At 38.0% G+C, this 26,050-nt stretch overlaps 2 protein-coding genes across 4 annotated transcripts in view; one reads left to right on the top strand and one right to left on the bottom strand.

Moving 5' to 3' along the window:
• The window catches only part of ctnna1 (catenin (cadherin-associated protein), alpha 1), a 71,965-nt gene that overhangs the window by 39,844 nt on the left and 6,071 nt on the right, over positions 1-26,050 (bottom strand). For all 3 annotated transcript variants that reach the window (XM_044126174.1, XM_044126176.1, XM_044126175.1), the window contains exons 4-7: positions 20,723-20,889; positions 18,972-19,091; positions 17,876-18,145; positions 14,270-14,473 (exon numbers count right to left, since the gene is read on the bottom strand). In XM_044126174.1, coding sequence (XP_043982109.1) covers positions 14,270-14,473; positions 17,876-18,145; positions 18,972-19,091; positions 20,723-20,889 — 761 coding nt within the window. The remainder of the gene's footprint in view (positions 1-14,269; positions 14,474-17,875; positions 18,146-18,971; positions 19,092-20,722; positions 20,890-26,050) is intronic.
• Positions 945-6,510, top strand: lrrtm2 (leucine rich repeat transmembrane neuronal 2). The gene is made up of 2 exons (XM_044126177.1): positions 945-1,698; positions 2,281-6,510. Exons 1-2 carry the CDS (start codon positions 1,695-1,697, stop codon positions 3,915-3,917), a joined length of 1,641 nt encoding a protein of 546 aa, XP_043982112.1. The 5' UTR covers positions 945-1,694; the 3' UTR covers positions 3,918-6,510.

Genomic DNA, 26,050 nt, shown 5'->3' with positions numbered 1-26,050 from the left:
GAGTGTTTACTCTTTGCTCCTTCAGCTCAAAGCAAATGTCCATGCTTCATTTATTTCATGAATGTTTCCGTCAAGATTAGATAACTGTATAAGCACATTTCAATTCCAGCCCTGTAAAACACCAATATTCAACATAAGTGACTTGGTTTAAATGGAAAAATACCAGTTTCTCCTGTTGCATAATACAAACATTGACCGAAAATACGTACTCAAGGGATAAAGTAAGGTAAAAGCTTGACATTTTTACCCAGGAAAAAGGTGCAGCCCCATTCCACTTTTTCTCTGGGTCAGTCCAAGAAGTACAACCTCCTCACTTGGATTGGTTTCTAGGGTAAATTTCTACCCTTGTAATCTGATTTGGCCTTGGTTCTTAAAATGGAGACAAAACTACTGAAATAATGGTCCCAGAAAAGAGCCCTCTTTACTGGAAAAGGTTCTTGCAAAGAAAATTCACATTTAGACTACTCTGCTAATGTCAAATCTATATGGAAAGTCCTACATATTGTTTTCCCGTGACCTGGCCCCAGACTGTGCATAACAACAGAACATTCAGCCTTTTCTGTAACCTTTAGAAAGCAAGTTTTAGTTACTCCACTCAGCAGCTGTGCATGCATTACATAGCAGGAGTGGAAGAAAAGGACAGGGCAAGATATGAAAATGACGACTGCAATAAAAGGGAATGCATTATATATGAGGCAATGCAGTACATTGTCAGTCATGCTCTTTCACCCAAAACTTTGACTACACAGGAGTTATTCTACTACATATTCGCTGCAAGTAGAACAACAGCATGGAGAGGCTGAGATTTACAGCTGTGGTTAATTTCAACAGCAAGCTGCGGCAACACATTCAAGGTATCAATATTCTGATGGTGACGAGCCAGTGGGAGGGAAAGGGGAAGCAAGAGGGAGGTGGAGGAAGACTAAGGTGCACAAGAACTGTGTATGAGGCAGGGAGCAAGTGACTGAGCAGCAGAGTAAGAGGCTGTTCGTGTGTGGGAGAGAGAAAACGAGGGAGAGAGAGAAACAGCGGTGATGATCGACGCCAGGCTGCCACCACTCTGCAGCAGAGAGTGGCTGCAACAAAAAGCACAGAATAACATCCCCGACTCCCCGCTCTGCTTTTTTTTCTCTCTCTGCGTCTCAGCTAGCGGATGAGGGCTCCGCTCACAGCTCTGCAGAGGCTCTGCCGAGTCCGAGCCGGCGTCAGACGCAAGATCTCTGCCTGCCATCAACAAGTTAGGCTTGGACGACCAGAGCCATGAAAGAAAAACACTTGATTTTCAAGTAAAACGTCACAGACATCATCAATGCAGAGGAAGGAAATCAAAAGGGTAAAAGAAAAAGAAGAAGAGGGAGCTGCTGACTGGAGTCACTCTGGATCCAACTGATCAACTTGATAAATATATTATTTCTATCAAGGATTTGTGGGTTGAAGGAGAAAAGATTTATTTCTTCTTTGTGCTTGGATTTTAGGGGACTCTGGCAAAAACACAAGGAATAAACATCTTAGGACATGGAATTTTACATTTTGTTTCAATCGGGTGGGTTCAGAATTGCTCTATTTCAAAAGAAGCCGATTCCTTTTGTGTTTACTCAAAAGGGCTTTTTCCCTTTGGATTTTTCTTCCATCCCGTTGCTCCAAGAGTCTTTGGAAAAGGACAGTTGAATGCAGCCTCCGATGTACACAAAAGAATGGGTAAGTTAGTCTTTTATATGGCAGCTCTGGTCATAAATAGGGAATACAAGTAAAGAGCAAGAGGTTGAGAACTAAAAGCTCTTCTGCTTCATTTGTGTACTGCAATACCACCCCACCACCCTCCAATTTTCTGCTCTTCACTGACATAAGTTAGGAAGATGCATCTTAGAAAAATAAAATTTGCTGTTCTCAAATATTTCTGTGGAAATTTGGAGAAAGCTTTTTTTTTTTTTATTCCAAACAGTAAATTCGCATTTAATTATTACATCACAAAAAAGGGGGAGAAAAAAAAAAAAGAGCAGGGTAGCCTAATTTTAGAAGCAAGAAAACCAACAGCAGGTCACGTGTAATTGATAACTACATTCCTCATCATATTATGTCCTTTTTAAAGCTATGATTGAGGGCAACATGCTCGTGTGCATTTAGTAAAGTTGCATATGTAAAATGTCTTGCCTGTTAAAGCTCCGGAAAGAAAAGATGGAGAAAATTGGCACCATTTCTCAACTGAATTAATAATAGGTGCTCTGCAGAGATTAGCTTTCCCGCCCCAAAGTTCATTTTCTTTTCTTTGAACCGACCCAGGTTTCCATTCAAGGTGGCCATTGGTGGGACCTGCACCAGTGGCTGTGAGTGTGATCAGTATGCTCCTAGCGTGTCTGCTGTCTCCTGCATCATGCACAACCTGCCCTCAAAAATGCCGCTGTGAGGACCTGCAGTTCTACTGCGACACCCAGGAGCTTAAGGCACCACCAGATGGTGTGGACAAGGGCGCCCTGGGGTTGTCGCTACGCCACAACAGCATCACTGAGCTCTCCCCCGATCAGTTCTATGGTTTCAGCCAGCTCACCTGGCTACATCTAGATCACAACCAGATCACCACAGTACAAGAGGATGCCTTTCAAGGCCTCTATAAACTGAAGGACCTCAACCTGAGCTCCAATCGTATCACCAAGTTGCCCAACACAACCTTCATCCACCTCATCAACCTTCAGATCCTGGACCTTTCATTCAATCAGATGACATCATTGGAGCCAGAACTGTTTCATGGACTTAGGAAGCTCCAGATACTTCACCTCCGCTCAAATTTACTTCGCACTACACCTGTACGAGCATTTTGGGACTGCCGTAACCTGGAATATCTGGGCCTGAGCAGCAACCGTCTACGGAGCCTTGCCCGGAATGGATTTGCTGGGCTCATTAAACTCAAAGAACTCCACTTGGAGCACAATCAGCTGACCAAGATTAACTTGGCCCATTTCCCTCGTCTCGTTGCCCTCCAGTTTCTCTATCTCCAGTGGAATAAGATCAACAATGTCACGTGTGGCATGGAGTGGACCTGGAGCACTTTAGAGAAGCTGGACCTCACAGGAAATGAAATCCGTGTCCTGACACCTGACGTGTTTCAAACGCTGCCAAATTTAAAAATTTTGCTACTGGATAACAACAAACTAAGCAGCTTGGAGCCCCAAGTCTTGGATATGTGGCAGTCTTTGAGTACAATTGGACTGTCCAGCAACCTTTGGGAATGTACCAAAAGGATTTGCTCTTTGGCCACATGGTTGAGCGCCTTCAAGGGAAGGTGGGAACATTCCATAGTCTGCCATAGTCCCGAATATGCCCAAGGGGAGGAGATACTTGACGCCGTCTATGGATTCCAGCTTTGCCAGAATTTTTCAGCACCAGTCATTCAGACCATCAGTACAACCACAGACACTACTACGGCTGCTGAGATCACAAGCTCCTTGTTTGGAATTATGCAGCCAAGCCCCACACAGGACTATGCAGAGGATTTTGGGAGCTTTACCACACTCACAACCACCACAACCACAACACAAACACCAAGCACTGCTGAAGCAACTACTGCTTTACTGGAAGAGGCAGCTGTAACAGATGATTTCTTAGCTATGGACAACACTGTCATGACTCATAGGGTCATCATTGGAACTATGGCCCTTCTCTTTTCTTTTTTTTTCATAATTTTTGTTGTGTATATCTCACGAAAGTGCTGCCCCCCCACCCTGCGGAGGATACGCCACTGTTCTGCTATTCAGAACCGCAGACAGATGAGGACCCAGCAGCGACAGCCAATGGCAGACCTAGCCACACAGGTACCCTATAATGAGTATGAGCCCAGCCATGAAGAAGGGGCTCTCGTCATCATCAACGGCTACGGGCAGTGCAAATGTCAGCAACTGCCTTACAAAGAGTGTGAAGTATGAACTCCTATTTATTCCTAGACCATAAGGTTCGTCATTTGACCATTTCAGAACAAACAGGGTTTGCTTCTTTAATTTGTTTCTGGTTTCTGTAAAAAGCCTAATTTCTACAAGTGACATTTGAAAACATGATCAATATCGAATGCTACAAAGACAGAGACTGGACAGTAAAGAAACTATGTGGAGATAGTCACAATTTTATTTTTCTATGAAAGAAAGGTTGTTCATATCAGCCAGGGGCAATCATTTTAAATAAGAAAATTGTAAACTGTGAGATTTGTCTCTACATTGTCTATATTTTGCAGCACAGCTTAATTAAAAGGGTCATAGAGCCCTTTGCTAACAAAGTACCTAAAGTGAAGGGATGTAATTTTGTAATATTTAGTTTTTTTGTTTTCCAAAAGGTAAAAAAAAAAAAATTTAAAATAAATAAAAAGCATTTAAAATATTGTTTCCCAAATTCATCAGAGGCACTGAAATTAAGATGTTTCTTACTAATACTCAATTGTTTGAGAGTAGAAACCTGAAAAAACATTACATTCACCAAATCAGTGATATATCAATTTAACCAACAACCTTAAACCAGATAAGCTGTTTTTTTGTTTGTTTGTTTTTTTCATAAATTGTAGCTGCAACTCCACACAAAGAATAAAAAATGTTCAATTATATTAATTGGATGATTTTCTGTTTTGTCAGGCATATGCTCAAAAATCCTGATTTGCAGCCAACAGAAGGCGTTCTGCATTTGGGCTTTTGTCTATCACATTCAGCTATTAGAAATAAATCCTTAACCTTTGGGACACACCACAGCGTGTTCAGCTATAGTTAATATCCAAATTACCCATCTTTAAAGGAAAAAAAAAAACAACCACAAACCTTTAGTGTTTGTAGTTGTTTATATAATTATTTGTATATGGATTACACATTTTGTAAAGGCCATACAAACTGTGACCATAATATTTTTGGGGCTTAATTTAATTAAGTACAATATGCTGATTTGGCATAACAGAATCAATTTCTAGATTTTCGTGATATGCGAGTAGCAAGTGAAAGGGCAATGAACAGAGCAAATGCCAGAACATTTTATGCTGAAAATAAAGACCTCTCCCAGAAGCCCATCCTCTTGCGCTACACTCTAATCAAGACTGACGGGTTCAAGATTGAGCCAATTAAGGCAAGGCAAAAAGAATCTTAATATTCTGTGTCCCACACCAGTGAACCAGCAACATCTAGATCTTCCATCAGTAAAATGTAGTTTTTTGTCATCATTTGTGAGATAACACCAACAACTCCCCTACACTTGTCTTATTTTATACAACAGCATCAATAAAATTGTAACTTGCAGTCTGAAAAAGGAATTCACATTCAACAAATATATCAGTTCTCCTGTTTGGACTAACAAGTGTTGAGCTAAACTGTGCTCAATAGTCTAGGCAAATTGAGATCCAATGATAAGCAAACAGCAGGCTTTGGTGAGGACACATTTGTATGCAGCAGAGAGAAGATGTGCATTAGCATCAGTCTGAAGCTGCTGCTGCAGCTTCACAGTTCATGTTCGATTCAAGAGTGGGGGCAGGGTGAAAGTAAGTGGGATTGAGATGAATTGACGGGATGAAAAGAGGGCACAAATTGTTAGATAACTTCAGTTTAAAACAGCTTAATAAAATGGGATTCATTATAATTGCTTGTGCTTTAAACGTACAACACAGCAGCTTTTGGTTTCATATCACTCCGCAATGAGGCATTGCTCCAATTCACAGCACCTTTAAGGAAGATGTACCATATGACAAGAATGAGAGCATTTTTCTATTTGGGCAGAGGCAGAAGGTCTTATTTGTGGGTTTGTCTTCTAGGTTATGGAAATTTGGCTTCAGGCTTTTACGTGAACACATTTGTATAAGTGCGTCTCTAACAATTCTCATGCCATCAAACACAAACTGTGTAAGTAAACCAAAAACTTTTTACACTTTTAGTTAAAACCATTTTTTCCAAAGCCAAGTAATTCCCTTTCTAATTTCAAGTTTCTCTTCCAGCTTCGCACTGCTTTTACTGCTGCCCTTCGGACCTTGCATGTTCAAAAGTCCAACTTTCAGTGGAATATTTCTCAGTTTCATTCAGTAAAAGTTACAAGACCCCATTTTCTGATGGATAAAAAAGTAAATTAAATTCTATGAGTTATGGCAATCATGATATTGACATTTTACTGTTTTAAAACTACAGTTGTACCAAGTGACTGAAAATCCACAAAATTTGTAGGATTATGCATCCCTTTGCACTTTGGCTCTTTGTAAACTGTTTTGTTTCCTCTTGTCACCCTCTAGTTCTTCTCTCCCTGCTGAAAAATGCTGAAATGGAAATAAATAACTAAATAAAAGAATTCCTACTCATTTCGAAACTCTTTGTGCAAAACTGAATGCTTTTCTCTTCCCATTTTCCTTTTGTATTGTAATATGTAAAATTTCATATCTGTATAGTGGATAAGATGTGCCAAACTGAAAAAAAAAACAAAAAAACATTGTCCCTTCAAAACATATATTTTTTAAATAAAATGGTTACAATTGTTTGCAAATCGTTTGCAAACTGATGTACGCTGACATCTTGGTTTTGGTCTTTTTTTTCCAAGTCAATCCATTACACAATTTTAGCATTAATGTACATTGTTATATCTTAATATAGAAATATATATAGAAATTAATATTGCAGTAATGGCCAATGACAGTGATTATCTATCAATCTTTATGTCTCTGTGCTCAGCCATCCATCTACATATTAACCTTTTGATACTTAATAAATCATATTGATTTTATCAAGTTGAAGTAGCTCATGGTTACATGAAAAAAAAGCAAAAAAATAAATACATACATATATATAGATATACATCTATATATATATATGTGTTCCATGGCCAGAAGGCACCCCCAAATTATTTGAACTACTGCTTTAGAGTTGGCTAAGAGTTTTTAAATAACTGGATGCTGACCGATGGCCAACAAGGATGTAATTGTCTTCTTAAAATTACTCAAGTAGTATACATTTTACCAGTGACATTGTAAAAGACATTTTAAACACATCAAATCAATTTGTCTTCATACATTGAGGCATATATTTTTATGTAGATTCATATTGTATCGTGCAATACTGCTGTTATTTTAAGCACTGACTCACAAAAGCTATAGAAAAGACCAGCAACAGCTCTAATCAATTTAACGCAAACCAGTTATGGGAGTTTAGTGAAGGTGAAACTTGCACGTTCAAGAGTGTCTCAAAATGCCCAGGTGAAACCGTCAGTCTAATCCATGCAGGAAGCTAAAAGATTTGCACTACAAATTAATTTGAATAATATCAGTTACGCAAGAAAGACGTTTTTTTTCTTTAATTAGTACGCCACATCTTTTTACAAAACCCTAATTTTCCATCCTTGAACTTCATTTCAATTTTGGGGTGTAAATTAGGACAAAAGTCCATTCATTCCTATAGAAATTTGTTAGCAATCATATAACAGTCTGCTCTATTGTAACCAAGTTTGAATGTGTCTAATGTTTTGGTGAATACTGCATTCACCAACCATCTGATAATGAATTAACCAGCCCACGTTTGTTTCCCAAAGATATATGGTTCTTCTCCGTCTGTGATCCAATTATTCTTCGCAGTATGTTTGAGCTGCGGCTCAACTACAGCTCCCAGACATGGAGTTGTTCCCAGGTGAACTGGAAACAACTACAGCCAGCAGGTCTTAGTGTGGGTGTAAAATTGTATCTGTGTGAGAACGCTTTATGATAAAGAGGTGAGCTGTCTACACAGAGCAATGTTTTTTTTGTTCTGTTTCTTTATATAAGCCCCTGAAGAAAAAAATAAATAAAATAAAGCAAATGTAACTATTGCACCATCCTAAAAAAACAGCAGGAGGAATCCACATACTTTGGAGTTTAGTTTCTTGCTTAATGATTCAATGGGCAAATCAAGTACTCTTTTGCAAATACCGCTCATTTAATATCAAAGACTTCCTCAACATGAAAGTTCTCCTAAAGGCAGATTAAGAGTTATGAGATGAAAACAGAAGGCTCTAAAACAGTAAAGACTCCGCAGGTACACGAGTGAGAACTTATTCCATTTATAAGCCTTTTGCCTTCACTTAAAACTTATTCAAACTTTTTATTTTAGGCTATAAAATGTTGAAGTTAGAATTCCCTGGATGAAAATACGAGCATTCAGACTTATTCACATCAGTTTTTCTAAACTTTAAGGGGAGTGAAAAAAATTACAATATTCAGATATTTAAAACCTAAACCTCAACAGTAAGCATGAAATTTTCTCATGCTTACTGAGATTTCAACAACATATTTTTTTAAGTTGGGGGGGAAGTGTCTAAAAGGTTAAAGCATAGATTTTGTCATGCATCATTGACTTAAAATTAACAAGGTTAACAACAACAAAAACAACATTTAAATACTTCAGTAAATTAAAAATAAAATCTTCCAGGTCAAGTTATCGACCATACGTTTATCAGTTCTCTATTTAAGATCTAGTATTCATTATGATGTGGATTAATATGCATGTTACTTCAATGTGGCAACACAGAGGTGAACAATCTCTGGTTTTAAAGCAGTGGAAGATCACATCTAAACACATTCTCAAAGTATAAATGGACTCTACATGTAAAAAGAAAGTTCAAAACTTTGGAACATGCATAACTGCTGCATTACGTTTTACTTTAATGACTGAAGGAATTTGTTTCTACTCCCTAAATAGTCTTTTTGTTAATTGATTTGGCTGTTGATGGTTCATCTGTCCTGCACAACAGGAGCTAATGAAAACAAGGCTGAACAACTGTGAAAAGCAAGAAGAGTCAAGTTGCCGAAGCACAGAGCTTCTTATTGTGAGTTTAATGCATTATTCTTCCTTACTGCTGAGAAAAACGATTCCACCAATCTACGCGACAGAAAAGCCGATCAGAAGGCCCAGAAACTACCAACCTGAGATCAAAGGGACACATTCAAGAAATGTTGCCTGACAAGCGTCAACTGACAGACTAATGTTTTATGGAGCCCATAAATATAAGTAAAGCCTTCAGGATACTAGATCTTTTCTCTGTTACAGTGTGCAGTGTGTAATTTGTTTTAATTATGGATTCAGATTCAATTTCTCAGCTATGAGACAGTTTTAGTTTCTTTAAAAACTTCTCCATGAAATATAAAATGTATGCATTAATTTGACGCAAATCATTTGGTTTGTATTCGGAGCACAGCGGTCAGCTGCAGTGCTCACTACAGTGTTGGATAAGATAGATAACAGTGTAACTAGCGCGAACAGGACAGGGTTCATAAAATAAGGTGCCAGCCATTGTGGGGGACAACTAAAAATGTCTTATTTTTTGTTTTGGCCTAAATCTTCAGCGTTTTGAAGAAAGAAAATATTTCGGTCCATGATTGCAGTGTCCACATGTTTAAGTTTTTACACTGGCCAGTGCAGAATTATCCAAATCATTTGAAGGATTAAAGATTTTGGACACAAGATCAAATTCCAACAGGACTTTGTATGTCGTCAGTCCTCCTGTCGCCATTTTGTCCCTGTAATCCAAATTACGCAACTCAAAAGATGTTAAAGGAATAGTGATTTCTTAAGTGCTTTTTCAACAGTGTGAAGCACGCCAGCACAACGAGAAGTTTGTAAGCAAACATTCCTCCCCAATGTTGTAAACTCTCAAAAATCTAAAACTGCAACACAACAAGGTGTCGAGCTCAACACTAACACTTACACGACTTCAGATGGAAACTTTTTAAAGTACACATAAAAGCTATTTACTGCACATTCAAATTATGAACAACGAGTTCTAGTTAAAATGGTAATCTGAAAATTGTTTGATATATCAGTGCAAGTTTTTTGCCCTTCCTGTATCTAAACATTAAGGGGAATACATTAACGGCATTAAAAGCCGTCCACAAACTAAATGTTCGAGTGACAATTCGACCATTCTCAAATGTGTGAGGGGACAGATTTGCCCAATTCAGACTCAAGTCAGTTTTTAAGATAATAGTGTAACTTATAAAATAAAGTGGCTTGGTTTGGAGGTTTAGTTAAATAATTAAGATTTCCAAATAGAATTTTGAAGTCATCTAATAAGAAAATTAAGTTTTTATTCATGCAATTCCTTCCAAGCGCTGCACTCTGTTTTTAAGACTGATATAAAAATATTGTGAAGATGTCATCATTTTCACTCCTGTGGTCCGTTTATGTGCCCTTAAAAATCTCATCCTCACAAGCTTGGTGCGTTCAGTTGGCTTAAGTTAATTTGATAAATCCAGCTGTCTGTGGTCCCGCCACAGGCCTAATTATTATCAAGTTTGTAATCCAAGTCATTCACTTGTAAAAAAAAAAATATATATATATATTCTATTGAAACACGTCCTTTGTTGATGGCGAAATCTGAAGACTGAAAATGATGGATTACTTTCCCAGTCCTAGCAGTGAACTCACTGGATCGTTCACTCAAACATGGCGTTCTTATTCTCCTTCTAGTGTCGCACATAGTATTTTACAAAGTTTCAATAATTGAAAAATATTCAATGTGTATACAGAAGAAACCCTTCAGCTTCAGGTTACACGACATTCAGTTCATGCCCCAACAATGGTCAGAAAAAGCAACTAGATTGTTACACACTGTAAACCTTAAGTAGTCAGCCAAAATATATTTTTAATGAGATGCATCTGTGCAGGCAGAGAGAAAATTGGATAGAACTAAAATTCTTCCACTTACTTAAGGTGCCCAAGGCAAAAAAATAAGAGTTGGGGGGAGAGCAAGCCATCAGAGGAGAAAGGAACAAACGGGAAGAAGACTGTAAAGGAGGAAATGGGATTAAGCCAGATGTTCAATCTGTACAAGAAATGTTAAGGAGTGCCAAGTGCTAATAGTGCTTTGAGCTAAATAGAAATGAGGAGGAAAGGGATGTGCGATCCCACTCCAGTTGCCAGGTACTGCATGTCATTTTCACACAGGTGAAAATGCTAATAAACTTGCAGGGACTGTCAGTAGCTGTGTATGTCAGAGCAATGAAGCATTATTTTTGCAATGTGAGACAACCCTTGACACATACTAGAAACAAGGGATGCTTAAATAATACAAAATGTCAGAAACTGTTACACTTTGCATATGCGATGTAAAACCTTCATGGCTATATGGAATAATTGAGGCTTCAGAGTGGGAGAGCAAGAGCAACATAACCACTTATCCACCTTTCCACTTCACTGGCTGAGGAGATGGGCTGCAATCTTTCAAGTGATCATCATTAACATAATATTGTTTCTCTCACACAAATAAGAAAAAGAAATGCTTGCCTAGTCCAAATAATTCAACAAAACAATTTCAACAGGGACGTCCCAATCCAAACTCTAGTAATGAATAAGACTTGCTCTGTAATTCAGCTCCAATTTCTGTTTACATCGGCTGCCACAGAAAGCCAATTTGTGCATGGCTAATTAGGTTTACATCAAAAAAGCATCACAGTTATTTAGCAGACACTTCTGCCCAAAGATATTTAGAGGCGAGAAACAAACTGAGGGCCAATGTCAAATTTAATCAGTTGGCCAGTACATCAACTTGGAGGGAAAAAAAAAAAAAAGATAAAACTAGCAAAGTCCTGATTGATGGAAGATCACGATTCTACAGTTTTCTCTTGGTACCTCAATGTTACGTTCTGCATGATATAAAAAAATGTATATACCAAATCATAAAATTTTTCCTTTGACACATCAAGGAATACAAATATACAATACAGACAAATTCACGAGACAAAAATCACACCGGGGTGATATTGTAGCAGTTATATCCACGCAACCTTTGAGAGAAAGTAAAATTTACAGGCAAATTAGGTTGGGAAAACTTGCCAGTTCTTTGATATCCGTTTGGTTCACTAGCAACTTCTTTGAAACATGGATGCTAATTGTGTGTGTGCATGTGTGTGTGTGTGTATGCGCACAGGATTATATAGGCAATTTTAAGGAAAAGTCTCGTTTATTAATCATTTATTTTTTCTATGAGTAATCAGAATTGATTCATTAGTATTGAAAAAAAAAATCAAGATTTCTCTGTTTGCATGTTAGAAAAAATAGATTAAAGAAAACTTCTTTCACACTTCTGGTGGTAATTTGCAATCCAATGCAACCCATGAAGCAATGTCACAGGAAGAAAACTTTCTTCCCTCTTCCGAGGTACACTGAAAGCAGCATGAATGCTGCTTGAAGTTAAGGTTAAAAGGAAATAAAGATGAGACAGGATTTCTCTACTTGGAGCAGAAGAAATTAAATATTTTTCCCTTTGCACGTCTGAAACCCTCACTGAATGAGATTTTTGTACACAAAAAGGAGTCAGTGTTCCATTTGTGTTTCTGAGTCAGTGGTGACTTCAAAAACCCAGCTGGAAAACCAATAATACCATTTTTAAACTTTTGTCTACTGGCAATACGTAGCTTAAATCTATGACAGAAATTTCTATTTTCAGGTTAGAGAGGCAATACCCGCCTATATTAACCCTGTGAAGGTGGTCTGGTGTGTCTTGACACAAGATGTTAGCAGATCATTTAAGTCCTGTAAGTTGTGAGGTTCCACCTCAAACCTGTTAACAAATCCATTAGTCCAATTAGTTAGCATGTTCTAGTTCATACTTATCAATTGGAAAAAATCAACTAGAACACTCTCCGAAGTCAGATTTCCTACTGGGAAACTTGGAGCAACGCTGACTACCCCCACTTATGACTTGTACAGCAGAATTCATGTGTCAATATGGCCATTCCTCACATCAAAAGTAGTAAGATGAGGTGGATATGTTTATATTACAAGAGACACATGTAAAAGTGCGCCTAAAATCAGTGTTACATGTAGCACCAGCAATTGTAAACTGGATAAATTAAAAATGGCATTTGTTTATTAAAAGTAACACTTAAAATTATGTCTGCAAGGGCTATTGCAAACAAAGTTTATTGGTGGCGCAATGTTGAAATTCAGAGTTTTCAACTTTAACCCTGTTACCTGACAGATTTGACTTCAAATCTGGCTCAGGCAGCTGAAATGCAGTATTATTGTGAGCTTCAACCCATTCTTGAACTTTTTTTTCTTGCTTTGTAGATGCTCAAAGAGCCACAGTCATTAACTTCCTCAACAATTAAAGCAACAGTAGCTCCTCTACTGGATAAGGCTACACAAGTCAGCTATTGCTCCTCACATGCATTGATGACTAGCCATCAAGATTCATCAGTTCACCATTGCTCCTTATATGGATTACTTGATAGAAAAAGAGCACTGCAGACCCATAAAACCCACAGGCGCTGCAGTTTTGGGCAACACTCGGGCCAATTTGACCCTTCTCAACATCACATTTACTCAGTTTTAATCCATTGACTTGGAGGACAAAATGTTCACTTTTAACCCAATGTACCCAACCCTTGAGGTCAGGTTAGCCTTGAGGCACCTGACCTCAAGGCTAACAGGTCAGGTGCCATTGTCAGTCTTATTTACTTTGTAAAAGGGCCATAACATTCTACTGGCTCTGTGTACATTATCAAATACAATTGAATAGCATGAAAGACATAAACATATGGTCATGAAGCCATGCGATGTTTCAAATACCGGACAAACGTAGTCAAGTTATCCAACAGTCTATCACTGCTATAACGCACCAGGTCACATTCTCTCACTATGCTAACCACATGTCACATGTCATAGACCTCAGAGACTAAATTAGGCCATTAAATGCACATGACAGGCAGTAACATATTATGCTTATAATCCATTTTCTTCATCTGGCCAAATGAGTAGTCATATCACTGTCATGTCCATTCACCATCAGTGTTGATGAGATTCGTTTCTTCGTTTCTCTAGTCGGTGTACTACTGAAGGGGTGGGTAGGAGCTCAATGTAGACAAAAATAAACGTTGCTTTAAAATAAACTTCTGATTTTGTTTAATTGGATTGGATCTGAAAATAAAATGGATGTGACCGTGGATTGATAAAAGGTGAAACAGTGGTATAAAATGGGAATTGTCAGAACTATGACAAAGTATAAACAAAAAAAAGGAACAAAAACTGGAAATACTGAAAAACAAAGGCCCAAGGTTATAAGAAAAGGATGAGAAAACTTAATCTGCCATATGTAAAAGTACTTTCAAAATTCTCAAAAAATGCTTTTGTAATAACTATATTTCACTGCTTTGATCTTTGTATGATTTTTTTTTTTCCTTGCATACGTTGCATCCGTTTTGCATTTGTGATAGTTCTAAAGTGCAGAAAGTATCTGGATGTCAAAGTTTAACAAGCTGCTAAAGACCTGTCAGTTTCGCAACAATTCAGAAAATAAAGACACTTACATTCCCCATGTACTCAGACAGGAGGTCCTGCAGAGCCTGGCGCACAGAATTGCATTCAGCCACAATGCGCTCCCTGCGGTCATCACGTGTGCATGAAGAGTCAGCCATGAGAGCAGCTCCACTGATAATGCTCTCAAGGCGCTCCTCCAGCGAAGGACGAAAGCGTTCCTCGCTGAAGCCCACAGGATCCAAAATGATTTGTTTCTGTTGAAAAGGAATAAGAGAAACTAAACGAAGAGCAGAGTTGGATCGTTTTTTTTATTAATTACAGAGGAGCATACTTCTCTAAAAACCTTCAAAATCGGGACAAAGCAGACTTTGCCCACAGCTGACAATCTAAAAGGAAAAAAAGTACTGAAAATGAAAAACAAGGACAAGAATAAATCTGTATGCGAGTTAGTATTATTCTCCCCAGCTAACATCAGTTTAATATTCCTGCCCTCTTGTAAAGGTCACGGTTTTGATTAGTGTGTATTTTTGTCATCAACATTAAAAAATTCACTCAACATGTTCACTTGTATTAAAAGGATGCATGTAAAGAATGTCAGAGATAAAGTTGAATGTAATTACAGATTCACAAGCTCCTTCAGATCCTTTTATAGGAAAAGAAAACGTCAGGAGTTGGATGTCTTTATTTCTTATGAGGCGTTTGTTCAAGGACACATAGAGTGTGAATAAAGGTTGAGTCAGATTAGTTGTCTTTTCTCTGATGCAGGTGTTTCATTATCATTACATAACTCCATGACTTTATCACCTGGGATCACTGATCTTCTTCCATTTTTTAGTTGCTTAAAAGATGGCAATTTGATTGAGTGAAAATATTCTCGTCTTTAAAAAAAAAATGCAACACCCCCGTGGTTTGGATCTAGAAGAGAGCCACCCAGGTAACTTGGATAATATCACTTTAGCAAAATATCTTCATCAGTTCTTCTTGGGCCTTAAAATGGTCTTCAAGTCCATTGACGTTTAAGCCGACTTGGACATAAATTCAATCCGACTACTTGGAAATAAATTAAATTTTCAGCCTTGATCTTCAACATATCAATAGCTGAAACTGATTTAAAAGTCTGTCATGAGCACATAAAATAGCTGACTGCTGTGTGTGTGTGTGTGTGTAAAAGTCACTGTTTGATGCCAGAGTTTTCTCTCTCTCTCTGCATCTTTGCTAGCATTTCTACATCAACATAAGAGAAGCTTTAAATAAAGATATCGAAGCTATTCTAAATGACTGACATGTGACATTTTACCAGCAATGAAATAGTTTTCTTAATACCATAAAAGATTAATATTAAGGGATTTCTGTTAAAGGTTGCAATACCTTTAAAAATGACATACCAGCCAATGGGTAGGTTCATATGCATCGGTAAAACACTTAAGAGTTAATAGAATTTACAGATATGTTTCCATTTGCGTAACGAGACACCAGTATAACCTTGTCTTGTTTATTTTATTTCAGCAGCACAAGACGACTCTAATTAGGTTCGACTTTGTAGGGCAAGTCTGTTAACAGCTACAAGTAGTTCTGCTGTTGATGCATTCCAAAAGCATTAGACAGATTCTAGCTGTGGCTCTAATGTTTTTCAGGTTAGTGACACTCAAGAAAATAAGGCCTCAATAACTGGACTCTGCTTTTCAGGTGCTTTGTTGCGACAAAATATTTAAATTGCTTAGTTATTATAATTGTAATTTGTTTGGGCAGATCGCCCTCCATCACAGGCACCTCCAGCTCCCTCCATTCATTCATTCTCATCTGACCTCCTATGCTTGCATATCATATCACCATGGCAACAAGCAAAGGGAGAGACACGGAGGAGAAAACAGAGTGAGAGAAAGAGTCAGAGGTTGACTCATTTACTAATTTTGACTAGCACTTGAAAGTAGACTTTAGAGAGGTGATTTTCAGACAAAAAGCAGATGCAAGTTGTTTTGGGATAAGAGGCTTTCTGTTTTCATCTCCAAACCTAACATTTATTTTTAGTAACCTGCTATTACAACAACTAAGAATTTTAAAGAATGTAGTTAAGATCCCCAGATTTAAATAAATAAACATGAAAAGTAAGAGGAGGGAAACTTTTAGAACAAACTGTGATTTGAATAAAGTTTCGCCGTTAGTGCTGTTAATCCGCCTACCGATTTCCAAAAACTGTCCAAAATTAAATCACACCTATTTGGTAAGAGAACTTGTCCACACATGTAAGTTCTCTTTCCTCCCACATTTAATTAGAGATGCAAAGAGAAATCAGCAGGTGATCGAAACAATTTTCAGCTTTAGTGACTTTGACTGGTGAATCTGTTGGGTGAAAAAATATGATCAATCTGATTAGTGAACGCAGAAAACCTAAATGGCTACCAGCGCAGAGATGGAACCAGCTGTTTGCTAAACTTGTCTACTGATCAATGATGGGAGAAATGGCATAATATTCTTAAACAATGTTTTAGAAAAATATAAATTGCCTAAAATCACCATCAGCATGTCAAGTCAAGCACAAAGCTTTGATAGAAGCATTAAATGTAGAGATGAACCAACATGTTTCTGTTTGTTATCGCTCTATAGGTTTTTTGTAAAGGGTGTTACTCTTGTATCTATTACACTTCTGTTGCATTACAAAATAAAAGGAACAAGTTTTTTCCTTCATCCATGCACCAAAAAAATTAAAAATTTAAAATTTGGTTTCATTGTCCTCAATATAAATAAAGTACATACAGCTATGAAAGCACTACATCAAAATACCATAGGAATACAATAGACAACGCTACTTGTCAAGTGACTAAATATTTAAATAGTACTGGCTCAGTTATTGAAATTGGCACAAAAGAAGATAAAGCAGAGACCTTCTTCTACAGAGCTGTGTTACTGCAGGCCTGCAGAATGTCTCTGGAGTTTAATTGAACACACCTTCTGTAAATAATATTATGCATTGCATGTCAGAGAGGTTAGTGCCATAGAAAATCTAATCATCTTTGTATTTATCTCCCTAGGCAGTGTTGGGTTGATTAGCTCTATTTTTAACCCATCAGTTATCTTGATGTTTTGTTTCATGTCAATATTATGAGTAGTGGGTCGGGTGTTTTGTACACCAATTAAATTTGTTTCTGTAATTTTATATCTAGGATATCTTGTAAAAGGAAAAAAATCTCCATAGTTGAGTTCATATCCACACACGTCGTATACAAAGTCCTGAATAAGCAGGGGAGAGAGAAGGGTTTTATTCATGCATATACTAAGTTATGTTATTTAGTAATTTATAAGTATAGTTTAATTTATGAAACTCATGGCAGTATAAGTCTAATTGATTTGAAACTAAAGTAAATTAAAAAAATGAAGCAGCAGTGACTCAAGAGCAGACTCACTTTACCCCACAGCCATGTTCCACATTGTCTGCTCATCCTGTCCTAATTTCCACCTCAAGTTCAAAACCCTTAGGGTTTTTGGTCACTTCATGATTCAGTGAAGTTTCTGCTTTAAAATTGCTAAATCTAAAACTTATAATCCGCTTTTTAAAATGTGAATTTAGAAAGGTATGGATGATGTATTTTTGACTAACAGCTGCGCACACACTTCCTCGGCAAACAGGCTGTGACATGCAAGTCACTCATTTGACTTACATCAAAATTGTTGAGGGCATAAGCGAGCTCTCCGGCCCCACCAGGCTGGGCCAGGGCTGAGTCTTCTGTGGAAGTTGCCTGGGCAGCATTGGAGATTCCAGAAACGGCCTGCTGCAGCTGCTTGTAGATCAGGTCACGGTTGGCCTTGTAGGCTGCCACGTCAGGATGCTGCAGGCAGGCGCAGGATGCCGTGTACAGCATAGGGACATTCCTTTGCAGCACCCCCCGTGCTGCAGCCATTTGGTCCTTGTGATGGACGTCCTTTAGCTCCTAGGAGGGTGAAATGAAAAGGGATGAAACAGGGGTTAAAGCGAAAGCAGGAATGCTTACAGGGATGATGGACTTTCAGTCTAAACTGGGCCTGTCATGCCCTGATGGAGACACAAAGAGTTGTTATAAATAACCCAGATTTATTTCTGCTCCCTCCGGTAATACAATAGTCATAATCAGGCCATTATAAAGTCCCTTTGCAATTTAATGCATTGCTATTAAGATTTTAGTGAGATTCCACAGTCGTAGGAAAAGGAGGCACCTGATTAATATTGAGCAAAGGAAAAGCCTGAACATTAAAAATGAGGGTCTCACCAGCAGTATGAACTCTTAGGTTATCACCACTTAACTACCAACCACAGCTAAGCTTGATTATTTCATACAACCTCCCCTTCCATTAAAAATTGTTCACATAAAATCTCTTTTTTTACAAAATGTGACTTTGATCCATATGGACTTACTTCAGAAATACATGGATTTTACATTTGCTAAAGCATATATTTGGAATTGAAGAATATGAATAGGATGAATAATTCATGTTCAACACAATGTTGAACAATGCATCATATTAATTCAAATTAGGTGAATTTAAATTGCATTAGCTTTCCTGGAACAGCTAATAAGAACAGGATTAAAACTGAATATGTCTCTCTTTTCACTTAATAAGGTACCACTTGTGTATATTGTAATTAGCATTTAATAGGTAAGTTCCCAACCTTGTATAGTTACAAGTCTGGTTGGCATGCACCATCTAGGTACATGCCAAGCAAATAAAATGAAATCCAGGCTTTTCAGTTCATTCCAACTCTTGGCTACTTTACACTACCTGCTGTCTCTTGGACGCCATCATGTTCAACTTGTCCACCTCTGGTTTCAAGGCCTTGTACTGGATGCCCAGCTCCTGCTCTGTTCCTGCGTTCCGCACTTTCAACAGATTGTCCTCCACCTGAGATAAAATTTAAAAAAAAACTGAAGTTACAAACAGCAACAAGATGTATTGAAATTATGGAAGACATCTTAAACATAAATAAAATACATCTCATTGTCAAAATGCCACAATTGTTCAAAGCTGCATTTCAATGAAACTAAAATTCCAATTGAAACTTTTAGGTACCTTTTAGTTCTAACACAGGGAAGTACTTTTCTGTATTGACGTATTAAATATGGTGTACTATTAGAGCAATAGAATCAGCACACCAGTGGTGTATGAAGTATGAAAACCCATAGGAAAGTCAAGTTTGGATTGGCTTTTTGGGTTATGGCATTTTATTTTACACCAGGGGAGCAATACTCCAGATTTCTGCATCTTCATGGTTCTTGAGAATCCAACCAGGCAACAACATCAGCATCAACAATGTCACAATTCAAGACAAAATCCTAAGTAGGAAAAAGTTGTAAAAACCACCCCCCCCAACCCTTTCTTTTTTTTTTTAAAGGTTTTGTTGGCTCTAGTGGCCTTTATTTGAAAGTAGCTGGACAGGAAACAGGGTAATCAGAGAGGGGAAGACATGCGGTAAATGTCGCCAGGCTGGGAATCGAACCGGCAACCACCACCACGAGGACTAAGGCCTCGATACGTGGGTCGTGCTTTGCCCCTGCACCACCACAGCACTCCACCCCCTTTTTTTTGACAGTTTATCATTTTATCTCAGGGATACACTTTATTGAACTTGCATTAAACAAGCACATAAGAAATGTTTTTGTTTTTTTTGTTTTGTTTTTTTTACATATCCATGTAATTGCAGGATAACGTGAAATAGAGATAATAGATTTCACAGCATTTACACCTTCTAAACAAAGTTTTATCTGACTGCTGGTCCAGAGGAAAGCCATTTTTGTTTAGAATATGAAGTTGTGTTTATGAATTGGCATAACCACAGATAAGGTCTGTGCATATTTCTTCAGAAACCCATGTGATATTTTTTTCCCCACAGTAGTTGAGTCACTGGTTAAGAAAAGCAGCAATTTCAATAGAAAGTCACATTGCCACAGCAGAGCTAACTGCCTGGACTTTATTTACAGAGCTCTAAAATAAATGCTACAAGTTTGTCATTTTACAGTTTCAGATAACTATTAGTGATATATATATATATATATGCACACACATTGTTAATTTTGATCAGGATTTAGAAACACTGCAGTGGCGGTACATGTGGGCTCCAGACTTCTCAGGATGCCCATCCTCTGTATTCAGATGACATTTTGGTCCTTTTCTGTGGCAGCATGCGGTACATCACCGTGTCGGACCCCGGCCAGCGACCATAATCCTCATTTTGCTCTCCTGGCAGGTCAGACCACTTCGACACCACCAGGAGCAGAGCTGCTGCATGAACCTCTAAACCACGCTCACAATAAGCGCATAATACAGACCTGCAATACAACTCGATAGCAGAAAAGATACCAAGCTGCAATCCACACACTGGAGAGTGAGTGGCACTTGCCACAATGTCAACAGCAACTTAAAAAAATTGACAAATTCTTTACTGGCTAAAACTGGTGAGTTTTAAACACTTTACTTGAGTTAAAAAAGAAGCTCAAGTAAAGTGAAGATCTTTAGAAGATCTAAAATGATCTTACCAGTTTGAGTTGCACCAGGAGTTTATAGACATCAGACATGTCTGCCAGAACCAACAGATGTGTGACAGCAGAAAGAAGGGCCCGGGCAGCACGGACCATATTTCCCCTCTTCACAGAAGAGCAGGGGTCTTCTGCAAATTCCCCAGAGGCTTGTCGCATTGATTCACCTGAGTGAAACAAAAAAAAGCAAAAAAAAAATATCAGTTTCACACTTTTTATGAGTAAAGTGAAGTGTTTATTTAAATTCCAGTATAAACTCAAAAGACTAACAGAATAGAATGTAAAACGGCATTCATTTTGTTACAAAACAAGCTGAAAGAAATGAGTCTAACAACTATTACTGTCCCCAGTAGTGGTAGCAGTGATAATCTACGGATGATACATGTTTGAAATCAGTCACAGTCCATTCTCCGCAACATGTTTACTGCGTCAAAAGTCATTATTAGCAATACGAGAGTGTGCAGGAGTAGCAGTCGTCTGACGCATCTTTCCTGCTCAGCTGGGGTCAGCATGTATCACACAGTGTTCCTACTGCCCAATGGACATGCTCACAGACAAAAAAAAAAAGAAAAAAGAAAAATGGAGGTCAAAATCACAACAATGGCTCACTGTCTGGTTTTTCCAGCATTGTTCATTGGCTCACATTGGATGGGACTGCACAGTTGACTTGGCACACAAATTGCCTTTGTAGCCTCCAATCATGAACAAGACAGTAAATCTGTCCTTTACTTCAGCGAAAGCGACAGGCAAACTTATTCTATGAAAAGGCCTTACAACTACACTGGCGTTTAACACAGACAAAAGAGACAGGTACTTATCTTGTTTATTTTTCGGTAATGCTAAACAGACTTGGATGAACTGGAGGAAGCAGCAAAAATAAAACATGAATAATTTTCCTGCATGAGTGGTGTGCTGTAGACAGCAGACAAATACAACGTTCTGTTGCATATCCTCTCGGCTTATCTTTTGATCGTCTTGATAAGTTATTCTTCTGGGTCAATGTGTGTACTGAATGAGAAAGAAAATTTTCGAATTATAAGAAGAAAATGAAAACAACATTTCTTTTTAAGGTTATAGTGAATATCACCACATTAATTTTTTTGGATTTGCATGTAAAATCTACACGATAATTTAGGCTATTCGACTATTAACTTTATTAGCCAACTTCTATTTAGCTTGCTTATTTGAAATGAAAGTTAAATCTCATCTTTAAATTTAGATTTTCTGGCTCAGATAGTCTTTCTACCCTCTAACTTAAATATTGCAGTGTTAGATACAAACTAAATACAGAATTTCAAATCACAAGGTTTCGTCGTAGTTGAATTAAACCTAGACTGAACTTTTGATAGTCAAAAGTTAGTTGTCATTCGGCATATTTAAATAATGTCAAAAAGTAACTGCACTATTTTGTTTTTCTTCCTTTTGCTTTGCGGGGCGTGCAACTCAATCACATGGAAAAAGGGAAAAATAAACATGCAGGAGTGATTTATTTTCTGGTTTAGAAGTGTGTCCTGAGTCACACACAGGTCTTATTTTTAAAAACGCGACCTCTCTTTGAACCAACGCATCGGGAGACCTGCAGCTCGTACATCATTTTCTGGGTGACACTCATCAGCATCATGAATGGCAGTCAGCCAGTAGACATAAAAACATGGATGACAGCTTCACTGGAAGCATTGAGAGGAATAACGGTGAGGCTATAGACCTTATGAGTGGTTTTTTTGTTTGTTTTAATGAAAGGAGAGGGAAGGTATGTGAGGAGCGGTGTAGCTATGGCAACTTAAACTTTTAAGTTGCAGATAATAATGATGTCTATATTGTTGCTGATTACCAAGGAAGGACACTGGGTATTGTGAAACATCAACCAGGGCACAATCATAAACCTTCAGAGATTACATGACCAGATTAGAGCAACAGCAGAAAGCAATGAGGTCAGTCTGATCCTACATGCTAAAGACAGCCAACTGGCTCTCAATTAAAACCAGTTCAAAACAAAGACCTCTGAAATATCTAGAAATAAAACTGCTGTGCTACAGGAACCTTCACATAAGACTTCAGAATCTAATGTTCAAACTCATCAAGTGATCACATTTTTCTTTGTTATATTTAGTGAGGAAAGAAAATATTAAGTGATCTATAAGAAATAAATTCACTCCAAATTAAATGTAGAAAAGTTTAAAGTAGTTACCGTACTTCTGTTACTCTACAAGGTTTTACTGGTTGCCAAGCCAGTAAGAAACCTGCAGGCCAAAACAGACTGAATACCAGTAAACCCAGGAGTAGTCTAAACTGAATCTATTTATTTATTTCATTTCATTATTTCCCTTAATCAAAGGTGAAGAAGTCCCATCTCAGCCTGTCAATTGTAAAGCTTTGTTGCCAAGGTTACTTTGAAGTTACTTTGAGACATATTTCTAGAAAACTTCAGAAATTAGCATTTAAAAGGTTTTTGGGTCCATACTGTAACTTAAGTATTTAAACATTTTGACACAATCAGGGTCATTTACGCAAGTGAATATTTGCGGTTGAAACCTCAAGAAGAAATGAAATTAAAAATGATCAACTTCACCATGCTCAGTCATTATGATTTCATGTCATCCGTCTCATCCTCTTCCACAAATAAACCACTTGAATGTTTCAGCATGTCCTGTTCAAATGTCTACCATCTTTGTGACTCCTCTAAATTCATTCTCACTGTCCCTGAAAAAAAAAGCAAACTTTTGAGAGTCTTTCCTCAAGTAGCAAATTTCACACCAAAGAGGATTGTTACCACAACCTGGCAGCACTTGGGTAGTGTGCTCACACGTCAAAAAACAGTACATCAAGTTAAAAATTCACCGATTTATTTGAGCATTTGGATTAGATCCGATTTAATTTTAATATTCTTAAGTCTTTCTAAAAGAAAACGATTGTAATCATACACTATTACTGTCTTCCTAGCCAGATTGCTGATGCTGTACAATTACTGGATGTAAATGAGGGTATTTTGAGTCCAATACATTGTTACAGTGACTTTTTCTAAACTAAAGATGCAAACAATTAATGTCTTATCCTCAAATAGCATCAATGGAAGGATCCAAATGTGGTAAGGTTACAAAACAAGCATGTTCCCTATGAGGCTGTTTAAAAAAAGAATAATAATTAGCCTAAAAGTATTATCATATTATCCATTCTTAGCAAGGGACACAAATATGGGCTTTGTAGCCCAACTACAGTGGTGATATATTCCCATAATCTCTATGGATCTCATTATCTCCAGCTTATCTAGTTGACCCTGCTATTTATTCCATTGTGTCGCCCGCCCCCATTGCTGTCCTGATTCCTGTTTACATTAGATGCCTGCCGTACTAAAAAGCTCTACCAGGAGTTTTAGCTCAAACATCCTCTTCACCAGTCTGCAAACTTTCCAGCTAAACAACTACTGCAACATTTGTATGCAGTGCACATAGAATCAAAAGGGCCTTTCATTTCATCTCTGTGGATCATTGGGTTTTTCTAATATCCAGTCAGTGTTGCTTTAGCTTCTTCTCCGTCCCTCTGCACCAATATATAAGTGTTTTTATTACTGCTTCACACTGTATTTTCCAGGTGTAGTTTCCGCTGCTTCCGTCTTTTCCTTTCCCCGACAGCCGTTTCATCGTGCTTTATGGAGGTGGGATTTTTGTTCATAGACGTTCTGTTGGTACAGATAAAATGATCTCCAACTAAAACCTAAACTAAAACCAGCAGTCAAAGTCACTTTAGACCGTTTAGAGCTGTCAACCACACTCAGTCATTCAACTGAACACTTTGCTGAGGCGGACTAAATAATGCTACACTACAAAAATTGCAAAAGAACAGAAGTAAACAAAAATAAAGTTGGAACCTATTTTTGCAAAATTGATGACAAATCTGAATCAGTTTTAACGATGGTGTTCAAACCAATACTAAGTGTACACTTGAACATCTGTGGCAGAGGATGCATGTACAGCTAAAAGAATACATCCAACATCAACATGTGAAAAGCTCAGCTCTTTATGCTTGACTTAACATTAATACAATGTAGGACTGATTTGTTGACAATTGATTTAATAACTGGATAGCAATATGAGCCAAGTTGGATTTCCCCCCACCCCTTTTACACAGAATTTGAACTGGTCGAAGTTAAAACTAACACTTAAGGAGTTCTGGGTTGAAAGTATTTACAGACAAAGAAGGTTTTTCATCTTAGTGCCAATATTAAGCCAAAATTATACACAGAATATAAACTTTGAGAGTGTTGTTCTTTCAGCGAATGTCATGTTTTAGAGTCTGAATGCTAGCGTTAACGATTTACTAATTGCTAAATTAGTTATTTCAATAATTGATTGTTTCAGCCCTTTTCACATCATCCTTGGGTTTTAAGCTGTAGACAAAGAGTTCTATCAAACTAACATATGTAAAAAGCAGATTTAAACTACCAGCTCATGCAGATCATCCACTTTACTCCGACACCTCAAACTTATAACAGTTTGTGCAAATGACGGCCAACACAGACCTCAAGCAGAGTCGGCCCCCTTAGGCTGTTATTCCCCCCCACGGAGACAAAAATCAATAAGGCCATTTCTGGAAGGGAGATAGTGATCTGTGCTTCTTTAATAAACTTCCATCTATCTAACGCTCATCTGCAGCCCACTGTGTGCATGATGAAATGATTAAAATGTAAGTCACACAATAAGCCTCCCAAGCAGAAGGACAGCAAAGAGACAGGTGGGAAAGGCAAGAGGGAGAGAGCAAGGGCACATGTAGGGAGAAACAGCTGAGCAAAGAAAGTCTTCCATGGTGAGAGATGTGTACATAGATGTAATATGAATGCTAAAGTGAAAATAGTGTATCAAACTGCTTGAGGGAAAAAAAACAACACTTTTTTCAACACCTATTTTGAAACGTTTAATAGTCATCCAATTGCCTACTATCAATCATAATCCAGATTTAAACAGCTGCTGGGTAGGAAAGTGTTTCCTGAATCCAAGGTGGTGTTATCCTAGTCAATGGCCGTATTATCAGTCTAAACACGCTCCACTGAGCAGCGTGGCATAGCTGACAGCCAGGCCTAGGAACCAGCAAACAACAGGCAGTGAATTCCAGCCCAGTGACAGCTCACCCAAACTACGCTAACATTCCTGGGCACCGAGTGCTGCACATGCTTTCAGCGACATGTCGTCCACCGCCCAACAACACAGAGCAGAACCTGAGCAGAGGAGATCTGGGAGGAAAAGACAGTGTGACACAGATGTCACGTCACATGGTAATAACGGCCCACCCTCAAGCGGAAGGTCTCTGGTTCGAAAGACTCAGATGTTCGGTCAG

The sequence above is a fragment of the Gambusia affinis genome, linkage group LG09 (genome assembly GCF_019740435.1).
Source record: "Gambusia affinis linkage group LG09, SWU_Gaff_1.0, whole genome shotgun sequence".
In the NCBI taxonomy this organism is placed as follows: Eukaryota; Metazoa; Chordata; class Actinopteri; order Cyprinodontiformes; family Poeciliidae; genus Gambusia; species Gambusia affinis.
This window is presented reverse-complemented; position numbering and strand designations above follow the sequence as displayed.